The 21,649-nt window shown below is 39.6% G+C and overlaps 2 protein-coding genes across 2 annotated transcripts; both read left to right on the top strand.

Moving 5' to 3' along the window:
• Positions 1-9,640: 9,640 nt before the first annotated feature.
• Positions 9,641-11,052, top strand: LOC120719291 (cytosolic sulfotransferase 1-like). The gene is made up of 3 exons (XM_040008395.1): positions 9,641-9,824; positions 10,081-10,255; positions 10,375-11,052. The coding sequence occupies exons 1-3, from the start codon at positions 9,675-9,677 to the stop codon at positions 10,485-10,487; spliced, it is 438 nt and encodes a 145-aa protein (XP_039864329.1). The 5' UTR covers positions 9,641-9,674; the 3' UTR covers positions 10,488-11,052.
• A 1,091-nt stretch (positions 11,053-12,143) lies between these two features.
• On the top strand, positions 12,144-19,486 carry LOC120719054 (cytosolic sulfotransferase 3-like). Its single transcript, XM_040007924.1, has 7 exons — positions 12,144-12,420; positions 16,560-16,688; positions 17,163-17,263; positions 17,341-17,467; positions 17,556-17,653; positions 18,555-18,729; positions 18,830-19,486. Exons 1-7 carry the CDS (start codon positions 12,282-12,284, stop codon positions 18,940-18,942), a joined length of 882 nt encoding a protein of 293 aa, XP_039863858.1. The 5' UTR covers positions 12,144-12,281; the 3' UTR covers positions 18,943-19,486.
• The last annotated feature ends 2,163 nt before the right edge of the window (positions 19,487-21,649 follow it).

The raw sequence follows: 21,649 nt of genomic DNA, 5'->3' as shown, positions 1-21,649 counted from the left end.
ATTAATGACTAACCTTCTATGTGCATGGATTATCTCAGTTGTTCTCCTGACTGAAGTTTGGTCTGTTTACAGCATCCTGCCATGCGATTGCATTTGTCTCTAACCATCAGGAACCTTCACGTTAACTTTTATCAAGTGGAAAAGTGTTAGCGTTCATCCTCGAGCTTCACTGTTTATGTTATGCTAACACAGCTAGCGATCACGTAGCACATCATTATATCAATCAATCAATCAATCAATCAAAGCTTTATTTGTCACAAGCAGGTTGCCCAGCAGCTGTAAGCGTCTCCAAGGTGTTAACCATGCTGCATTCGTTGTGAGAGGTCGCGCCTCATCCCATCGCTTCGATTCCAGCGGGCAGCCTTGGGGGGGTTTGAACAGCCGGTTCCGCTCTCTTATTTCTCCGATAAACCAGGGCCAAGCCAGCTCCGATCAGCAAGAACTCTGTTATCATGGTTCCGAATAGGTAGATATCTTCAGCGTCCTCTCCCGAGCCCAGACTTCTTGTTGAGAAAAGGGTGTCAATAGCATTCAGAGACCAGTTGATCAAATCCATAATTCTCTTTTAGGTTTTAGAGAACGACAGTGAGAGACTGTTCCAGGGAAAGTAATGCACACGAGACAAGATAAGGACACAGAGGCTAAGCAGGGACGATAAGGGTAAGGAGGAGAGGAGAAAAAGTGTGACCGCCTTCGCTGAGAGCCAAACGACCAGCTAGCCCAACTTCAGTAACCCTACAAACGTCACTGCTGTGTAGTTTCTAGGGGTGCAACGATATTCGTATCGATATTGAACCATTCGATACAGTGCTTTCGGTTCGGTACGCATATGTATCGAACAATACAACATTTGTAATTTATTTTATCAATTTTCCTTCTGACGATGCTGTCTGTGTTGAGCGCTCAGTGAATCTGTGTTCGACTACTCCGCCTAGGCTGCACTGTCGAGCGCAGATCCACTGAGCGCTCAAACACGACAGCATAGTCAGAAGGAGAGCGCAGGGCAAGCTAGCGAGACAGAAGTTAAGCTCTCCCTTGCAACAGGCAATTGAACCTCATTCAGATCTGGCGTTTGGAATTATTTTGGTTTTCATGTGACGTTATGACCCTGAAGGTAAGCGAGTCATGGACCTAAAGTTAAAACAGTATGTTGGATGTGCCATGCAATGCTCAATTACATTGGTGTGAACTCGTGTGTTAGCGCAGTTAGCTACGTCTTTAAACGTTGTTGGCCATCTAGCCCCATGCACGGAGGCGATCGGCGGTTAGCTCGGTTAACGGAGATTTGCCGTGTTGTGGCGTTAAGGTCATTTCAACGAGATTAACCTGAAAGCACTAGTGGGAAACACAACGAATATGACTGCCACATTTACGCCGACATCATCCTAGTGCAAAGACAAGTGGAAGCAGACAAAAAAAAAGCAAGCATGCTACCAACTTTAGCCGATTCATTTAGACAGCTGTTAGCACATGATTCTCCTTATGCTGCTGAGAATATAGCCCAAGAGAAGCGGATAGTATAGCTTTTATTTGGAAAGAGCCATTTCTCTGTAATAAACTCTCTTTTCCAAAGATGAGTGATTCCTCAATCAGATACAGGGCTTGCAATATCGCTAGCCCGACGTCCCGGAGCTAGCGATTTTTTCAGTCGGGCTACCAAAATCTATCTCTTCCCTGCCCCGTTCGGGCTATTGTTAGGAAAAATATATGTCAATGCTTTTGCATTCTTTCAGAAATGTAGCTGGGTAATTATGTCATTGGCATCGGTGAGCCACTGTCAATATGTGACATATTGAAGTCGCGTTTGAATTTGCGCTTGTTCTTTTGCTTTCACTTTGCAATCGTGCGAACTGTGTATAGAGAGCGACAGCACTGATCTGTGAGTGATGATAATTTGTGCACCAATTCCTCTGACATCGTCTTATTAATCGTTAGCTTACTATGCAAACATGACAAGTGAAATCTCCCGCAGCAAGCTTAAACATGTGAGAGGTTGATCGAGCAGAGAATCGCTGAGCTTATGTGAGTGCATGTGTAAAAGCATTTCAGTTCTGCTGAGCCAAATAAGACAGGTCAGGGTGAAGAAGTGACAGCCAAAGAAAAGCTTACCACAAAACGGAGAAGTTATGACAAATCAGACTATAAGGCAAAAGAAAGTGCAGCTTTATGGTTTCATGGACAAAAGAATTTCTGTGGCTGCAATATGACGAGCTAAATAACCAGGGCTGCACATAAGTGGTCCGCAGGTGCGCATTCGCTGTCAAAATAAAAAACACGCACAAGGGTTAGGGTTAAATTTAAAAACTGTACTTTTGAGTTAAAATATATATTTATAATTTTAATAAATGACAAATTAAAAATGCATGAACATTTTATTGGTATCGAAACAATATCAAACCGTGACACCAAAGTATCGAACCGAACCGAACCGTGAATTTTGTGTATCGTTGCACCCCTAGTAGTTTCCTGTCTTCATTTATGTTGGAAGTGATAGCAGAGCTGTACGTTTGAATTTTTTTCAGAAATCTCTCAGTCAGAACATGCTATATCATGTTTAGGTAACTAACGAAACTAGCAAGCTAACTTCCGCTAACTTCCTGCTAACTTCTAACTCTGTGAATTCTGTTTTCATGGATGCCTGGATGTTAAACTTCATAGTTACACCTGGTAAAGCAGCAATGCTGATCATTTCATTAAAGATGAAAGAAACGACGGCCCGCTTGCATGTTCTACAAAAAAAAGTGCTTTGTTGTGTATCTGACGGACAAACACCAAACCAGTTAAGCTGCACCATTTTTACAAACCAATTCTGGCTCATCCATTTCACTCAACAATCTACTTTCCCCATTCTCATTCTCCGTTACTGTGCATTCTCTGTGCTTTTTCGGCACTGCGCATGCGCGTTTTACCCATATTCTATCGCGATATATCATTTTCTTATCATTGCCTAGCTTTGTACCGGTATTACCGTGAATGGTATAATATGGCCCAGCCCTAGCCGTGTGTATATAAGCCCTGTGTTTCCTTTGTTCTCTGTCGCGTTGTTAACATCTACTACCCTCATTCCCCACTGTCTGTTCTGTCTGCCTGTTTAGTTTAGTTACTTTCCCAGTTTTCTGTTTTGCCTGCTGTCCAGCAATAAAGCTGAGTTGTTTAAGTTCACTTTTGCCTCTGCGAGTCCTACTCTTGGGTCCACCATTCCAGCCTGCCTGCACAGTCATGACACAATTGCGAAGAGCAAAGGCCTCAAAGGGGGCAGCCTTGTCATGTCTTGCAATGTAAAAAAAAAAAAAAGTGCAGATTTATCTTGATTAGTAAGAATGGAAGAAGTGGGATGCCTATATATCATATCAACCCATGATATATACTTTTCCATAATTTCTCCTTGCATTACCACTTTAAATGTTTCCCATAAAATTGAATCAGAAACATCTTGTTTATCATTAGTTTCCAAGAATTCTGATATTTACTTGTCATAAATTGGCAGAAGGATGCCTCAGGCAGGAGTGACGGGTGAAAACGCCAGTTTCATAACACAGAATTCCAGAACTAAAGAGGTTGGAGAATGATCTGAGATCAAGATGTTGTGATAAGTTGAACATATAACTTTAGAAATCAATTTGGAATCAAGTAAAAAGTAATCTATTCTGGAGTACGATTTGTGCACTTGTGAAAAAAAGAATAATCTCTAGGGTTACACAGGGTTTGATGTCTCCAAACATCAACTAGATTAATGAAACTCAACATATTATTCAGAACAGTTGAAGAATTAAACAACTGAGAGGTTTGAGTAGATCTGTCCAAGTGTTTGTCAAGTTGCCTCCTAAAATTACATGAGTATCAGAGAGATTAGGTAATAAATTAGCTCGTTTGTGCACATGCCCAAGTCCTCGCACATTCCATCTCACAAATCTATTGCCACCGCTTAGCGATGATAGATTAGGATTCCCTCCTGAAAAAAATAGCACTGTACACATAAATTGCCGTTGTATAACACTGATGCCAAAAGACAAAAAACATAACCCTCTTCCCCCCCCATCCCACTTTCCAGACAAAAAATAAACCCCAAATACTCACAGAGGGTCCGCAAGACCATTATGAACTAAATCGTCCAAGGTAACGAGCTCTCCAGCCTCCCCCCACAAAAAAAGAAAAATAATTATACCCCCAATGTCTACATAGTTGACAGAAAAATGAAATAGTCATATACATCCCGATGCAAGGAGTTCCAAATGAAATATCAGCAATAATAAATTAGTTACAGTCTTCCTTTATAGTTCCCAAAAATCCTTAGTCTCACCATGGAGCCATGCGTTACTCGTAAACGCGCTGGATAATAGAAACTACACCGAGCTCCAGCATCCATTAGGCGTTTACGAACGTCCTGGAAGACCTGATGCTTTTTCACCACCTCCTTCGGAAAGTCAGGGAAGATGTGAATCGCCTTGCCATTGTAGTTCAAGGGAGACTGTTGCTGAGCAAGCTGTAGTATCTTCTCTCTCACTTGGAAGCGGTGAATCCGCGCTATAGTTACCCGAGGATGGTCTCCTTCCCTGGGGGTGTGGTCACCCAAACGGTGTGCTCGCTCAATGTCCAATAGCTTCTCAAAATTGTGGGACCACTGCTACCTTCACCTTCCACATTTTCTCAACCTCTTCTCTGAGCTCTTGGTATTTCTCGAGCTTCCCATGTCCCTTCTTTCTGAGGTTGCTGTCATTGGGAACTGCTACGTCTGTCTTCTTCTGTTTGTCTACCACCACTATGTCCGGTTGGTTAGCCACCCGACTTACTTACATTTAGTCAGTGATGGGAATAACGGCGTTACAAGTAACGGCGTTACTTTTTTCAGTAACGAGTAATCTAACTAATTACTATTCCTATCGTTACAACGCTGTTACAGTTACTAATAAGAAAATGCGGTCCGTTACTATTTTTCAATAAACAGACGGTTGAAGCTGTGTTCAGCTTACCGCATCTTATATCAGTTGCACGGAAGTAATGTGGACGCTACAGCTTTAAGCAGCTGCGCGCGCTCCCGCGGATGGCAATCACGATCACTTTCTAGCACAACACCTGGAGCTAAGGGGGCAAAACAATCGCATGAGTGCTGCTGTTTGACTGAGGAAGAATAAGGTAGTCGTGGTAAGCCAATCACATGACCACTTAAAGACAAAGCAACAAGGTGACATATACCAGTTTATAAATTGTGTTGATAGGCCACGTAAAACCAGAGTCATGATAAACAATATATACACGGCGTTTTTTCCTCAATAGTTTCGTCACGTTTACTGTCTAAGGACAGCGCTAGCAAGTACTCTCTGCTTATGAGCAAAAAACAAACAAACAAACACGGGAAGTTTTAGGAGTGACGGCGAGAGAGAGAGAGAGAGACTCTCTTTCATTTCTTTTTCTGCTGTTTCTCTCTCTCTCTCTCTCGCCGTCAATTCTAAAACTTCCCATGTTTGTTTGTTTTTGTTTTTCTTGTAACCGAGGACAAGGGATCTTTGCCCCATTTACTCGAGTAAACGGGGCAAAGAAATAAATTGATAATTTATTTATTGCATTAATTAGACACTCAAATTCCCAGTTATTTCCAGACAGGACTTACAACACATCCTACTGATATCCCAGCTGCACATGAGACTTACCACACAAATGGTGCGAAAATTAACACAACACTGCAAACCGTCACACCCCGTTTAGCGACACTGCAATCGATTTACCTGTGGCACGCACTGCAAACAATTCGGGTCTCAGCACAGCTGGGAAGCAGCGCTATGCATGACCTGTGATCTGGGATATAAAGGGAAGTGGCACAAACAAATAAACAAAAACAAAAAGGAGGTTAGTCCGCCCTTACGCAACTCGCATTATCAATTAAAATATTACCCAATAAAATATCAATTTTATGAAATCATTCAAAATCACAAAGCTAAAACAAACACTTAATATACCTACAATATTGATCAGTTTCCCTGCGCGCAGTCGATCTAGGGCTTGATCAATTCTTCTATTAAAACTCGTGGTCACACTAAAAAAGTCCAGCGACACACATTAAAAACGGGCACCTACAATAACAAATAATCCAAACAAAATGGCAAAAGGCTCTTACTTAGTATACCCACTCGCATCCGAGTGAATTAATCGCCTCTGTTTTTTTCCACAGAAAAGCGCTGACTTCACCCCACACACCCACTACCTTTTCACAGCTCTTCAGCAAATCACCTGGCAGAGAGCAACAAACTGCCAGGTGACACTTGTTACATGACGTTTAGCGTGTTTGGAGTGTGTAGTTAATGTGTTGTCTTGTGTAGTTAGTGTAAAGTGTTGTGGATAGTTTTGTGTTGTGTGTCAGAACAATGAGGCGACTGCTGTCTCCAAATAGAAAAAGGAGTGATACACCTGCTGCTGTCAGACCTGCAGATATCAGGCTGTGATGTTCTCCTTTATAGTGGACAGAAATTATTTTTTTGGAGTGGCACAAATAATTTGTGTGGCATCTTACTGAATGCAGAACAGCTGATTGTTCTGTAAATAGTTTGAAATGGTTATTTAAAAAATCAAGGTAAAAGGTAAATGGATGCAAATAACTTTGTTGTTTGCAAAACTTGTGCATAGGATTTTATATTTACCATTTATATTTGCATTTAAAGTTATGAAATATGATTCATTAAACATGTTTGTGGTTGTTACAGTAAAAAATATATAACTTTTTCTACTCTGATTTTATGTTTTTTGTCTGATTTTAGATTAATTGTGTTAATACAGTATGTCAAAATGAAAACATGACTGTAAATTCAGACACATGAGGTTGTGCTGAAAAGAATGATACCAAACAAGGCAAAGTAAATAGTTTTTAAAGGTGAAATGTAGAGGGAAAATCAAAAGTAGTTAAAAATGGCCAATTATACCCTGGACCCCAGAGGGTTAAATGTTTTTTTTTAAAGTAACGCAATAGTTACTTTTCAAGTAATTAATTACTTTTAGAATATTGTAACTCAGTTACTAACTTGGTTACTTTTTTGAAGAAGGAACTAGTAACTATAATTAATTACTTTTTCAAAGTAACTTGCCCAACACTGCACTTATTAGACTTGTAGTCAAGACCGCCTAAACCAAGAACAAGACAATACCAAGACCAAGTTGTGATGAGACCAAGACCGAGACAAAAAAGTCTTTAAACTGCAGCCAGATGCTGCTTCGTTTACGGGTGTCAGGCATATTTATGTGTTTTTGGGATGCACTTGCATAGTCCTCCGCACCGCTGTCTACTGTCTCACTCACTTACTGAGAGGACAGACGCACGCTCCACTTGACTGTCGCGTCTCTCACCCTCTCTGTTTTTTATATTAGCCTATATATCCTCCCATGTGATTGGCCACAATATATAGGGACTGGAGCTGAGCCACTGTGTGAGAGCTGAGCAGCGAAAGGAAATTAAGTGAGGAGCCGGCTCTCGCTCAATGGGAGTTGACGCTTCTAATCGGCTCTTAGAGCTGATGCTTTTATGTGTATGTGTTAGTCCCCCGTAAGAAAATTACTCCTCTGCATTTAACCCATTCACCCAGTGAAGCAGTGGGCAGCCACCAATGCAGCGCGTCGGGCCGGTACCTTGCTCAGGGGTACCTCAGGGTAGCCGTTCAGTGGATTTGAACCCCTGACCTTCCGATCATGGGGCAAAAACTAGGTAGAACTAACTACTGCTAGCCCTACCCCCAGCTAGCCCTGCCCCCTGCTTTTGCGCATGACACATTATCGAACATTACGTTGTGTGTCATGGATACTGATATGAGAGCCCCAGCGTGTGCTCCCGATGCAGGGAAAACCAATTCTGCATTAATTAACTTCAACTCTTTAATAAGACCTACCTTGGCACTTGTGCAGGTGAAGCCAAAGGGAAGACATGCTTCACCATATTTTCTAGTCTTTGGCTTAGAATGAAGTTTGCTTGGAAACATATTCAGTGATGCTTCATCTCCTGCTTTGCGTTAGTGTGGGAGCCCCGTCAAAAACCTTTCATGCTATGCTAGCAGTGTACAAGCAATCTTTTTTTTTTTTTCCCTTTTCATACCACGCCCAGGGGGCGGGCCCCACACCTTGGGAAGCTCTACTTTAAGGTATTGGACACCGATGGTAAACTGCCATCAGACCCTAAATAAAATGTTATCTGTTGTTATCAGTATTTTTTTTTAATTATTTCTTGGTGAGTGGACATATTGGTTACACTGACTAATCATTAATCAGTAACACAACCTTCAGAAGCAAAGTGGACTGAGGGTGTAATTACTGAAGGTTACTCATTTGTGATGTCAAGGAGGAGCAGAGAATAAAACAGTAAAGCAGACAAAAAAATTACATCATATGGGAGAAAGATACTCTAAAGTGTGGAATAAAAACTCAGGCAGTTATTCTAATAAAAAAAAAAGTCAAGAGATGGAGGTGCGACCTCGACCAGAACTGTTTGACTTCCATGGAGTTGGCATGATCACAGACTTTACAGAAAACTGGGACAACATACAGAACTTCAAAGCAAGACCGGATGATATTCTTATTGCTACTTACACTAAAGCAGGTAAGGTTAATTTAACCTTAGTAGACAGAATTGTGCCAGCCTGGGTGAACATAAGAAAGTGAAGACATGTGAAAGTAAACTGATTTAAACTCAAATCAAAGCCTTGGAAATTATTTTAGACTCTCTTTATCTCTGTGTGTTTTATTGGCTTTAAAAAACCTTTGAGCTAAATTTTGTGCTGAAAGGCACTATATAAATAAAGCTTAAGGGCATGTACAAGGGTTGTGTGGAGCTAGTTACTATAGTATTTTTTTTAATAAATAATTTCATGTATTGCTATATTTCCCACTGAACAGCATGGTTTTATCTGCTTCAACCTCAGGAACCACATGGGTCTCCTACATCCTAGATCTTCTGTGTTTTGCGCACATGGGTCCAGACCGTCAGACTTCCATTCCTCTTCATGACAGAGTACCCTTCCTGGAGATATGCGAACCCCCTATGCCCAAAGGTCTCAGATCAGTTCTGATTGCAGAAATTTTTTGTGTGTCATATGTTGAAACAGCAGCTGCTAAAATGCAACCTTACTCAGTGTGTTTCACATTCACTGTTGTCTAAACAGAGTGATATAAATTTTTTTTTGCTTGATATTTAGATTTGGTTATTTTTCAAATCTATTTGGTTATTAGACACTCAAAATTGTTTGCAAACTCACTCAAAAGTGCCTTAAAATGTTGGCCTTTTAGCCATGTTGACCTCTGACATCTAGAAAAGTCCAACTTATTAGTGGCAAACCAATCATTCTTACCTTGCAGGTACAGACTTGGCAGACAAACTTCCCACCACTCCTCGTCTCATTAAAACTCATCTACCAGTCCAGTTTGTACCAAAGTCCTTCTGGGAGCAGCGCTGCAGGGTAAAATGCATATATACCTGTAACCATAGAGACATGGGATTTATGAAACAGATTAGAACTTGTTGTTGTCTGGTTCTGCAGGTAGTCTACGTGGCCCGCAATGCAAAGGACAATGCAGTGTCCTACTTCCATTTTGAACGCATGGACAGTGGTATGCCAGAACCGGGGAAATGGAGCACCTTCCTGCAGAACTTCATGGAGGGTAAGAGTGAGTTCAGTTTAGTTTTACTGTAGAAAAAAGAGACCATGTTTTCATTTTATTTCCAACACTCTGTTATGTTTTGTTGTGTGTTTGTAGTGGTTTTTGGATCGTGGTATGACCATGTGAACGGCTGGTGGGAGAAGAAGCAGACTTATTCAAATTTTCACTACATGTTCTATGAAGATTTGATTGAGGTATCATGAGCTGTGCTAAAGTATGCCATTTACAACAAAGCTCATTACATTAAAAAGTGTCTTGATTTTGTTAATAAACACGTTGCCCTTGCTGAAAGATTAAATAGCTTTTAGGAAATACTTAGCCTTCGTCTGGTGTTCCAGTCTTTACCAAAATAAACATTATGCAGTTGTTATTTTAACTTCAAATTCTTTGCCTTTGTATCATTTTCTTTGAAGAACATATAAATGAAATATAAAATAACACTTCACACAGGACTGTGGACGAGAAATAGACCGACTGTGTTCCTTCCTTAGTTTGTCTCCATCACCTGAAGAGAAGGAAAGAGTCAAAGCCAGCGTGACTTTTGACAATATGAAACAAAATAAAATGACCAACTACTCCACCTTCAATTCAATGAACCAGACTATATCTCCTTTCATGAGAAAAGGTATAAATGTCTAAACCTAAAAGTTGTTTTGTTCCCCTCTGTGTTTGTTCTGAAAACTAAGTACTGCATTTATGAATAGGTTGATCAAATAACCTGAATTATTTTCTCTGTTTCTTCAGGAAAAGTTGGTGACTGGAAGAACCACTTCACTGTGGCCCAGAATGAACAGTTTGATGAAGACTACAAGCAGAAAATGAAGAATCCTGATCTAAAGTTTCGTTATGAAATTTAGAGCCCCAGCTGGGTGTGATGGAACTCTGCACTGATATGTGATTAAAGAGTTAAGAAATAAGCCAAATTTGATATGAAATTTAAACAAACTAAATTTCAGGTAGGTGATAGAGACCTGTGGCAGAGTTCACAACCCTGAGCTGTCCTGCAGAACTGATAAATTCGACAGAACAATTTCCAGAAACAGTACCAACTTATATATGATAGCTTCCATTCTTTAAAAAATGATGGTCAGGTATGATTTGTCTGACACCGTGTGTTATCGTATATGGATATTATACTTTTGGCTTTTCTGCACCTTCATTCTGCTCAGTAACATGTTTTAAACTTTGTTAAATAATGGCAACTTTGTGGTATGCTGTAAAGTTAACCCATTATCCTCATATCAGCACACCTTTTTAAAACCACTTTCTGTTTAAAGGCGATTCTTAGCTTTATTCTTACAAGATCCAACTAAACTCAAATAGGAGAAATTAAAAAGGCAAACAACAAACAAAAGTCTAGGTGTTCAGGGAATGATGTAAAAATCCATTAGGGCACTAATACTCATGAAAGGGGTCAGTTTTACATATATATTGGAAGGACCTTTACTTTCCCTCAGCTTTATTTCAACATCTAATAACTCTTTCTTTAGCCTCAAACATTGATTCAATTCATCTGGACACAGTTGTTTTATCACTGAAGAATATTTAGTAGAAACTTCATTTTAAATTTGAGAAAGAAAACTAACTTTCGACTTATGTTATTGAATCCGTTGAAATTGCAGTTTCCACAAGACTTATACATTTTTTTATTTGTAATTAAAATATTTTTGCAATAAGGTTTGATTGAGAGTTCAATAATTTTTTATGAAATCCATTTTTTGATTTGAAGAATAATGCATTTCTAATAACCATTTATCTGCATAATCACAACAAGAGTGATGCTGAAACTTTTTAATATCAACAGGACTTTTAAAGAGAAATAGACCAATGGTGTTTCTTCCTTTTGGGGAAGGAAAATGTCAGAATCAGTATAAAAATTAAAACAAAATGACAGTTCGTGTGATGAACCACAAGGTTTCTCCTTAAATGAGAAAATGCACAGTGCAAAACTTCTACAGTGTTTTTCTTTTTGTTTATTTTTTTGGCTCCTGACAAAAAAAAATCATATGTTCTGTATTAAAAGTCAACATTCAGTGATTAATTGGATTAAATCTAATGATGAAATATTAACTGTTATTTTCAACAGGTATTACTTCTGTCGTGTTTAGTGCTGTAGCAGGCAGGATGAGGACTCACAGACACAGAAGGATAAAGAGGCAGCTTTATTGCGCTGTGCAGACACTCAAAAAATAAACTCACAAAGAATAGACCTAAACTAGAAACTAAGAACTTAAATACTAGAAAACTAGCAGAGATGGAAGCCAGAAACACAGAGAAAACTCACATAGCATATGGAGTAACAAGACAACAACGCATAAACAATGAGTTGAACTACATGAAGCTTGCAGAATTGTATGGCATCATACCTGATCTAAACATTTATATAAAACAAGGAAGAGAAACAAACAAAAGAAAACTTGTTGAGGCAGAATCCAGAGATGAACAGGAAAAACCAGAACCCTGAAAGCAAGTGCACAAAGTGTGGTGTGGCTAGAAATAGTGAAGGTTACTGATTTGTGGAGTACAATCACGGAAGGAGTAGCAGAGATGATCAGGTGATAAAGCAGTCAGAAATAGGACGGATGATACATGAGAATACAGAAAGAAAACTCGGGAAGCTATTTAGAAAAAAAAGCTATTAATTGAAATAGATGGAGGTCCTACCTCGGCCAGAAATGTTTGACTTCCACGGAGTCTGCATGGTCCATCAGTTTACTGACAACTGGGATAATCTACAGAACTTCAAAGCAAGACCAGATGATATTCTTATTGCTACTTACCCTAAATCAGGTAACTTTGGTAGACAGATTTTTATATGCATTAGTGCACAGCAGAGATTGAAAGCTAGTGAATATGATATTTCTCAAGGTTCTTTGGCCAAGTATATGCTCCCACTTGGTAACATTAACAATCATCATCACCTTTGCAGATGTACACCTATAGACATAGCTTTGGTCAGAAGTTTACATATATGAATCATGGGATTGAATTTCATGGTAATTAGGGGCTTAAAACACTTTTTTAAATACTCTTTTTCCAGGTTAAAATGATTATACAACATACAGCTTTAATTATTTAAAAAGCAAGAATTAAGTCACAACCTTGAATTGATTGGAATTTCTCTAATCCATTTGCTTTGATAAAAAGTAGAAACACAGGCTCAAATATATACATACACTCACTTAAAGCGTTTACTAAGTCGTGCTGAATGTTCTAAGATATCTTTCAAATTGACAAGGCCAAGGACTATTAACTTCTTGTTACTGATCATGATTAACTGCAACCGGTAGCTTCTCTTTGCAGCATAAAAAAAGGATTTGTTTGACAACACTCATTGGATTTACCAAACTTCAGAACTATGGGAAAGTCCAAGAAAATCAGTGAAGATCTAAGAAGGAGAACAGCAAATTTACAGAAGTTGGGAAAGTGTATTGGAGCAATTTTAGATAACCACAGAATCCAAGATAATCAGTTAAAACAATTGTATGTAAGTACAAGTTATTTGTCTGTGTTACCACTTTGCCAGGGTCTGGAAGAGGACCCAGTGTCATGAACCTAATTTTCACACACACAAGTGGGGCCCAAAAATAAACTCAATACACTTCAGTACGAGCAAGTACAAGTTTTATTATTCAACAAAAGGTGACCCAGAATAACCAAGGGAGGTGAGAGGCTAATTGCAGAACTGAAGAAAACTGGGATCACAGCACAGGGAAGCCGTGATCAGGACCGTAGAAGGCTGCAACGGAAAGGGGAAAAGGTTACTAGTAGTGATGGCCCGCTTGAAGCTGAAGCTCCGGTGCGTGTTTCAAAAAAATCAACACACTGCTTCAGAAGCACTGTGTCGAAGCTTGATTCGTTTGGCCAGAGTCACGTGATAATCATCATTTAGAACCTAACTGCTTCGGTGTCTGATGAGTCAATGGTTTATCCGGTCATTAAGTCTGACGTCACTAGCCGTGTCTGGGCCTAAACTCCGCTGCAGGTCCATATATCAAACGATCACTATGGCATTACTGAGAGTTGAAAAACTGTCTAAAGTCTTTCATCTTTAATAAAATGATCAGCGTTCTGCTCTACCAGGTGTAACAATTGAGTTTAACATCCAGGCATCCATGAAAGCGGAATTTATGACATTTAACGAAGTTAGAAGTTAGCAGGAAGTTAGCTCGCTAGCTTCTATCTAAATACAATATAGCATGTCCTGACTGCGGGGTTTAGGAAACAAATTAAAACGTACAGCTCTGTTATCACTTCCAACATAAATGAAGACAGAAAACTAAACAGCAGTGACGTTTGTAGGGTTACTGAAGTTTGGCTAGCTGGTATATAATGATGCGCTATGTGACCGCTAGCGACACAGCTATGTTAGCATATTATAAACAAGCTAACTCGATAAAAGTTAACGTGAGTGTTCTCGGTGGTCAGGAACAAATGTAATCGCATGGCAGGATCCTGTAAAAGGACCAAACTTCAGCCAGGAGAACAACTGAGATCTTCCATCCACAATAGGTTAGTCATTCATATACTGCTGCATGGGCTGGGCTGTAGTTACATCCTAAGGTTTTAAAAACTGAGCTTAAATAAATGATTAGCGGTAATAAAAGCCGAGGGAGGTCAGCAGTGATCACTGACTGTTTTAGGAGCTGTTTGAGATCAAATAGAAGAAAATACAAAACATTAAACATGTTAACAACACAAAAGCCATATTAAACGCAGACTACTTTAGGCCCGGAAGTAGGATTCGTCACGTCATCACTTAACGACCGGATAAGGAAATGAATCATTCGCGGGATTTGTGGAGTGTTTTAATTTGATGGTGACAGATAGCGAACCACTGATCATTCCACTGAGAGATTTGGAGCCAGCGAGGAATAGAGGAGGTTCTGTTGTGTGGGAGAATTTTGAGTTGACTTTTGTCAATCGGGTGGGTTTTCCAGCTTTGTGTTCTGGCTGTTTGCTTTTGTTTGTGCATGTTTATTTTATCTGAAAACGGGAAAAAGGTAAAATGTCAAAAATCTGCTTCCATAATATAAATATCATTAAATAACTTCCACTTGATTCTTTACATGTAATGTTGTAAAAATATATATTTTATTGTTTAATTAATCTGAAAATGTTAGTCTGCCAAATGTGCAGCAATTGAATTTATTTATTCTCATTATCTGATAGTTTGTGGGGCCCAGGTAGAATGTATAACTGCATCTCTACCAGTTTCACTGCACTCCAGCCTCCCCTGTGCCATGTGAAGGGATTTTCCTTAAGGCAGGAGAAATTATCTCCACGAAAAGGAACAGGTTTGGCCATCGCACACTAGAACAAATTCTCTTCTTAAATAAAAATGAAAAAGGGCTACTTTAAATGCATCATGTTTTTAATTTGCAAGTTCATAAGCATTTTTCCTTTCCAGTTCACAATCAATTCTACCCCCAGGTCAAAAATATGTCTTGGAAAATTTCCCTAATATAATATTATTTATGGAGGCAGGACCTCACAGCAGAAGCCTACTCCATAATGTGTTGTACATTATTATATGTATGTTATATGTAATGTGGTATTTTTCAATTATTGTATTTACCAACATCAAGAAGTCACAAGCAAAGAAAGACCAAACCATGGTGCATGTTTAAACAAGGAGAGTTTACTGGTCAAAATTATTTATTAAACAAATAAACCACATTTTTTTAACCACCAAAGAATACACGTTCAAAGCAACACAACGGCGGCCCAATATCAGACAGAATTCCACTCTGTAGAGTGAGCAATCTTAATGAAGTAGTTGGTTTTATTTTGTGGATTCAAGCTGCTCCTCATATTTTTGGCCACCAGATGTCACCAGAGAGGACTGTGTTGAAAAGCTTCGAGTAATGAACCGTTTTTCAATACAAGCTTCAATGCTTCAGAAAGCTTCATTTGGCCATCACTAGTTACTAGTGTGCAGGGGAATGGAGAGACACAACAAGGCAGGGGTAGAGCAATTTGGCTTATGATCCGAGCCAGACCATGGGACTCGGAGGGGAAGTGTGTCCGTGGGAGGTCAAACCGAGGAGGCAGAGATGAGATCAGGTGGTACACTCTGAGATCCAAGCAGGCAGGAGGACAGGCAGGTCGCAGGCACAAAACGCCAGACAGTAACCTGAGCACATGGAGGTAGAGTTAACACAGTTCATGCAATACTTGAACATACACAAAGCTTTGCAGGCAGCCAAGTTACTATTGAGGGGTGATTAAAGGACTGGCGTGGAGCAGCTGTCTGTGCAGGGTTAAATAGTCCTCCTGGTAATCACCTGGAATGGGATGCAGGTGTGATGGTGACAGCCCGACCAGAGGGTTTGGCCAGTGGGGCATCCCAAACATTCCTCAGACACAGAGCCACGAACCATGACACCCAGATTGTCGTCATAAAATGGAATGAAATTGGTGAGGATATTCAGGAACTGCTGGAACACCAGTGTCACTGTTGACTGTGAAGTGAATTTTGCACTGCCACGGGCTGACAGGGGTCTGACCCAGTAAGAACCTCCTGCCGCAGAATTACTACCTTCACACTGAATCTGAAGGCTTCCCAAAGTGGATGGAATAATAAAAAATTCTAAATTTTTCAATATGACCTCAAATTAACAGCTGGATAGTTGAAACTTGGACCCTCTTCGGTGTTCCAGTAGCACAATGATCCCAAACACGCATCAAAACTGGAATAGATAAAGAGGACTAACATTAATCTTCTGGAACGGCCTTCACATATCCCAAATTTGCGGACTGTATGTGTGCATGCATGGACGTAAGTTATATTAGCTATATTTTTTAAAACTCTTCAAAAGGAATTAAAATGACGCTAACTGAGTGTGTTGATTGTAAATGTGATTATAGAGCTTATATTATCTTGGGTTGATAATTCACTGAACAGTATATATCTGTTTCACTCTTAGGGACCACATGGGTGTCTTACATCCTCGATCTTCTATATTTTGGACACATGGGTCCAGACCGTCAAAAATCCATCCCTCTTAATGATAGAGTACCCTTCCTGGAGATCTGCAAACCTCGTTTACCCACAGGTGTTAAATAATGTGTTCACTATTTATGGTCACTCAAATGTTATCTACCATATCATACAATAACACAAAACACATGTATATCTCAATTTAGAGTACTTGAACGTTAGGACCTTCAGAGAGTTGCTTTTGTTGCACTTTGAAATATAAAACAAGACCTGTTTGTCTGAATGAATGAAAAAAAAACTCCAACTAAAAGTTTGTGTAATGCATATACAAGTCATTACACTCACTGCATTTAAGGTATCTGAGGTGTTAACCGGACTTGAAAAAAGTAACTTTTCTGTCTTGAAATCTGTACTTCTGAATGTTTAATGGGGATTAATTTTAAAAAAATTGTTTTTGTTTTTTATAACAATGTTCTTTACATAGATTATATTGGTAAAACATTGAGAATTATTACTGGATTATGCAGTTTAGCTCTTTAGCTTGAACTTTAAAATTTAGGAACACAAACTAATCCTTTTAATCACTCAGGTACAGAACAAGCAGAGAAACTTCCCACCACTCCTCGTCTCATTAAAACACATCTACCGGTCCAGTTTGTACCACAGTCGTTCTGGGAGCAGCGCTGCAGGGTAATACATATCTGTACCTAAAATAATGAGTAAGTCATGAAACCCACAGATTATAATTTAGTGTCATCTTTCTACAGATAATCTATGTGGCCCGTAATGCAAAGGACAATGTAGTGTCTTATTTCCACTTTTCACGCATGAACAGTGCCCTGCCAGAACCAGGAGACTGGAGCGCCTATCTGCAGGAGTTTATGGAGGGGAAGAGTGAGTTCAGTGTAGTTTTGGTGTAAAGAAAGGTAAAAATCATCTGAATTCCTGTGTAACCATTCTTTTGTATATTCTATGGCTCCAGGGACTTTTGGGTCGTGGTATGATCACGTGAACAGCTGGTGGGAGAAAAAGGAGACTTATTCAAATCTTCATTACATGTTCTATGAAGGTTTGATTGAGGTGCGGTGATTTGGGCTTATGTGCAATTTTCATCAGAATTTTTTATTGTCTAAAACTATACACTGTATGAAACAAAATAATAGAAACTGCAATTAGGTAAAACATCTTGCAGGTCTAGCTCCTGATGTAAATTAATTAATCCTTTCTTTGTTTATTATTGTTTTTCGCACAATAATGACATGAAAAGTAGCATATTCTTTACAATAATATTTTTACACATTAAAAGCCATCAGTAATGTGCTATAGTTACAATTATTAATGGGTAGAGCTATATTTTACATAAACACAATTACACTGACAAAATTATTAGTGAGTGTAGCTTAAAAATAACTGTATTGGAGTACAAAATAGATTACTGTCCTCAAAAGTATACTTGAGTAGAAGTAAAAAGTAACAATTTTCCACTTCAGTTTAATTCAGTTAATTAAGGACCATCTTGTGAATTTCCCCTGCTGTGCCTCTGTATTACCTGAAGCTAATTTATTTTCTGGCAGTACTGGGCACAAGTTTGATATGGATACTTTTTGGTTCATAAACTCATTCCTGCTTGCGTGCTAACAATTACCTAAGGTGAACTCATTTATCATTTAATCAACTAAACTATAGTACACTGCCTAAAATAAACTCTTTAATAGTGAATATGTTATGTGTAGTGTAGAAGCAGATATGAGATCTTTTGTCATGACAGAATACATCTCATGCATTGCACAATCTTGTTCTTGGCAAAATAAGTGTACAGAAACAAGCTTCCCAAAATTTGCCATTAACTCTTACAGAAATATTAGTACATAAAGATGTTCGAAATAGCAATGCCTCTTTTCAAAAAAAACCCCAAACAAACAAAACAAGAAAAGAAAATATCTCCCCTCAGGCTCATGCTGAAGCTTTTTAATGTGAACAGGACTGTGGACAAGAAATAGACCGACTGTGTTCCTTCCTTGGTTTGTCTCCATCAGTTGAAGAGAAGGAAAGAGTCAGAGCCAGTGTGACGTTTGACAGCATGAAACAGAACAAGATGACCAACTACTCCACTGTCAAAACTATGAACCACAAGATGTCTCCTTTCATGAGAAAAGGTGGGACTGTATGAATTTGAAGGTTTTTTCTGTTTTTTAACACTATCTGATCTATTTATCATGAGTTTGATCAAATCCTCATAATTTTCTTCTTTTTCAGGAAAAGTTGGTGACTGGAAGAACCACTTCACTGTGGCCCAAAATGAAAAGTTTGATGAAGACTACAAACAGAAGATGAAGAATCCTGATCTAAAGTTTCGCTTTGAAATTTAGAGGCCCCACTGGGTGCGATAAGGATCTGAAATTATGATGTTAATAATTTTCTAACAATTAGTGCAGGGCATTTATCCATATTTTATCCATCCTGATGGATAAAATTCAGCATTAAAGAAAAAAAGACAAAACAAAAATAAAACCGTAAGGGTACATCTTTCACCATCTTACATGATCTTGATGATCTTACAATGATGATTCCCATTGGTGACACTCACGCCAGCTGTTCCTCTGGACCTCGAGTATTTGGACCGAAGTACTCACACACGTCCGCATTCAGTGCTATAGACTTTCTTTATTTTGCTGGCCAGCTATCACGATTGTTTTCTCATTCACAAAGACTTTACAGAGACATTTTGGTAATACTACTGAGCCGATCAATTGAAAAATTGCTTATTCAAAAATATAGGCAAGTTTAAAAATAGATATAAGAATTCAGGGAGAGTTTCCCTGTATCGTTTAGGTTTTATCCGATACCAGTACCAAACCGGTACTTTTGAAACGGTGCCGGTGCTTAAACGGTGCTCGAACTGGTGCTTAAAGAATGGAGAACACACAATTTGTCCAAAAACCTCTCATGTTTAGCTGTTTTTTTGTGAAAAGATAACAATGTTAGCCTTTTCTGCAGCTATAGGGCATATATGGTATCACTCTTGGCTGGAAGCAGTGCTTAAACAATGGAAAAAACACAAACTTTGTCCAAAAAACCTCTCATGTTTAGCTGTTTCCCACTTTTTCTTTGGTCATTTTAGCCTTTTTGGCCAGGGTGAAGGGAGTATCTGCCATCAAACAAGATAGACAGCCGCATGTAACTACGACGGTGTTTGCTAGTTCACCTTACATGCATTAATCTAATAACGTGGTTAGCGTACTCAACGTAAATTGCACACAAACAACATTAAGCCACTCACTCAGAGAAGGCGGCTGCTGCCATCATCATTTCTGCTACACTGGCAGGGCTAGGAGCCAGGACTCTACTCCTCGGGTTCTTGGGTGATGTTGCTAACTCCGCGTCCGATAACAGGCACCACACCCGCAATAGATGTGCACGGTGTGAGGTCTCGCAGCAAGCTATCAAATATAGTGCATTTCTCGGCTTTTAACAAAATGCTATGCGTCACTAGGTGTTTCATCAGATTCAAGGAGTTACCTCCTTTGCACAGTATCACAGTATCAGCTTAATGCTGTATTCTATCACAGCTGCTCTATTCCCATGTTGTTGCAGTATATTAATGACTAACCTTCTATTGTGCATGGATTATCTCAGTTGTTCTCCTGACTGAAGTTTGGTCTGTTTACAGCATCCTGCCATGCGATTGCATTTGTCTCTAACCATCAGGAACCTTCACGTTAACTTTTATCAAGTGGAAAAGTGTTAGCGTTCATCCTCGAGCTTCACTGTTTATGTTATGCTAACACAGCTAGCGATCACGTAGCACATCATTATATCAATCAATCAATCAATCAATCAAAGCTTTATTTGTCACAAGCAGGTTGCCCAGCAGCTGTAAGCGTCTCCAAGGTGTTAACCATGCTGCATTCGTTGTGAGAGGTCGCGCCTCATCCCATCGCTTCGATTCCAGCGGGCAGCCTTGGGGGGGTTTGAACAGCCGGTTCCGCTCTCTTATTTCTCCGATAAACCAGGGCCAAGCCAGCTCCGATCAGCAAGAACTCTGTTATCATGGTTCCGAATAGGTAGATATCTTCAGCGTCCTCTCCCGAGCCCAGACTTCTTGTTGAGAAAAGGGTGTCAATAGCATTCAGAGACCAGTTGATCAAATCCATAATTCTCTTTTAGGTTTTAGAGAACGACAGTGAGAGACTGTTCCAGGGAAAGTAATGCACACGAGACAAGATAAGGACACAGAGGCTAAGCAGGGACGATAAGGGTAAGGAGGAGAGGAGAAAAAGTGTGACCGCCTTCGCTGAGAGCCAAACGACCAGCTAGCCCAACTTCAGTAACCCTACAAACGTCACTGCTGTGTAGTTTCTAGGGGTGCAACGATATTCGTATCGATATTGAACCATTCGATACAGTGCTTTCGGTTCGGTACGCATATGTATCGAACAATACAACATTTGTAATTTATTTTATCAATTTTCCTTCTGACGATGCTGTCTGTGTTGAGCGCTCAGTGAATCTGTGTTCGACTACTCCGCCTAGGCTGCACTGTCGAGCGCAGATCCACTGAGCGCTCAACACAGACAGCATAGTCAGAAGGAAGAGCGCAGGGCAAGCTAGCGAGACAGAAGTTAAGCTCTCCTTGCAACAGGCAAATTGAACCTCATTCAGATCTGGCGTTTGGAATTATTTTGGTTTTCATGTGACGTATGACCCTGAAGGTAAGCGAGTCATGGACTAAAGTAAAACAGTATGTTGGATGTGCCATGCAATGCTCAATTACATTGGTGTGAACTAGTGTGTTAGCGCAGTTAGCTCGTTAACGTGTTGGCCATCTAGCCCCATGCACGGAGCGATCGGCGGTAGCTCGTTAACGGAGATTTGCCGTGTTGTGGCGTTAAGGTCATTTCAACGAGATTAACCTGAAAGCACTAGTGGGAACACAACGAATATGACTGCACATTTACGCCGACATCATCCTAGTGCAAAGACAAGTGGAAGCAGACAAAAAAAAGCAAGCATGCTACCAACTTTAGCCGAGTCATTTAGACAGCTGTTAGCACATGATTCTCCTTATGCTGCTGA

The sequence above is a fragment of the Simochromis diagramma genome, unplaced genomic scaffold (genome assembly GCF_900408965.1).
Source record: "Simochromis diagramma unplaced genomic scaffold, fSimDia1.1 OVJJ01000545.1, whole genome shotgun sequence".
NCBI classification, from domain to species: Eukaryota; Metazoa; Chordata; class Actinopteri; order Cichliformes; family Cichlidae; genus Simochromis; species Simochromis diagramma.
This window is presented reverse-complemented; position numbering and strand designations above follow the sequence as displayed.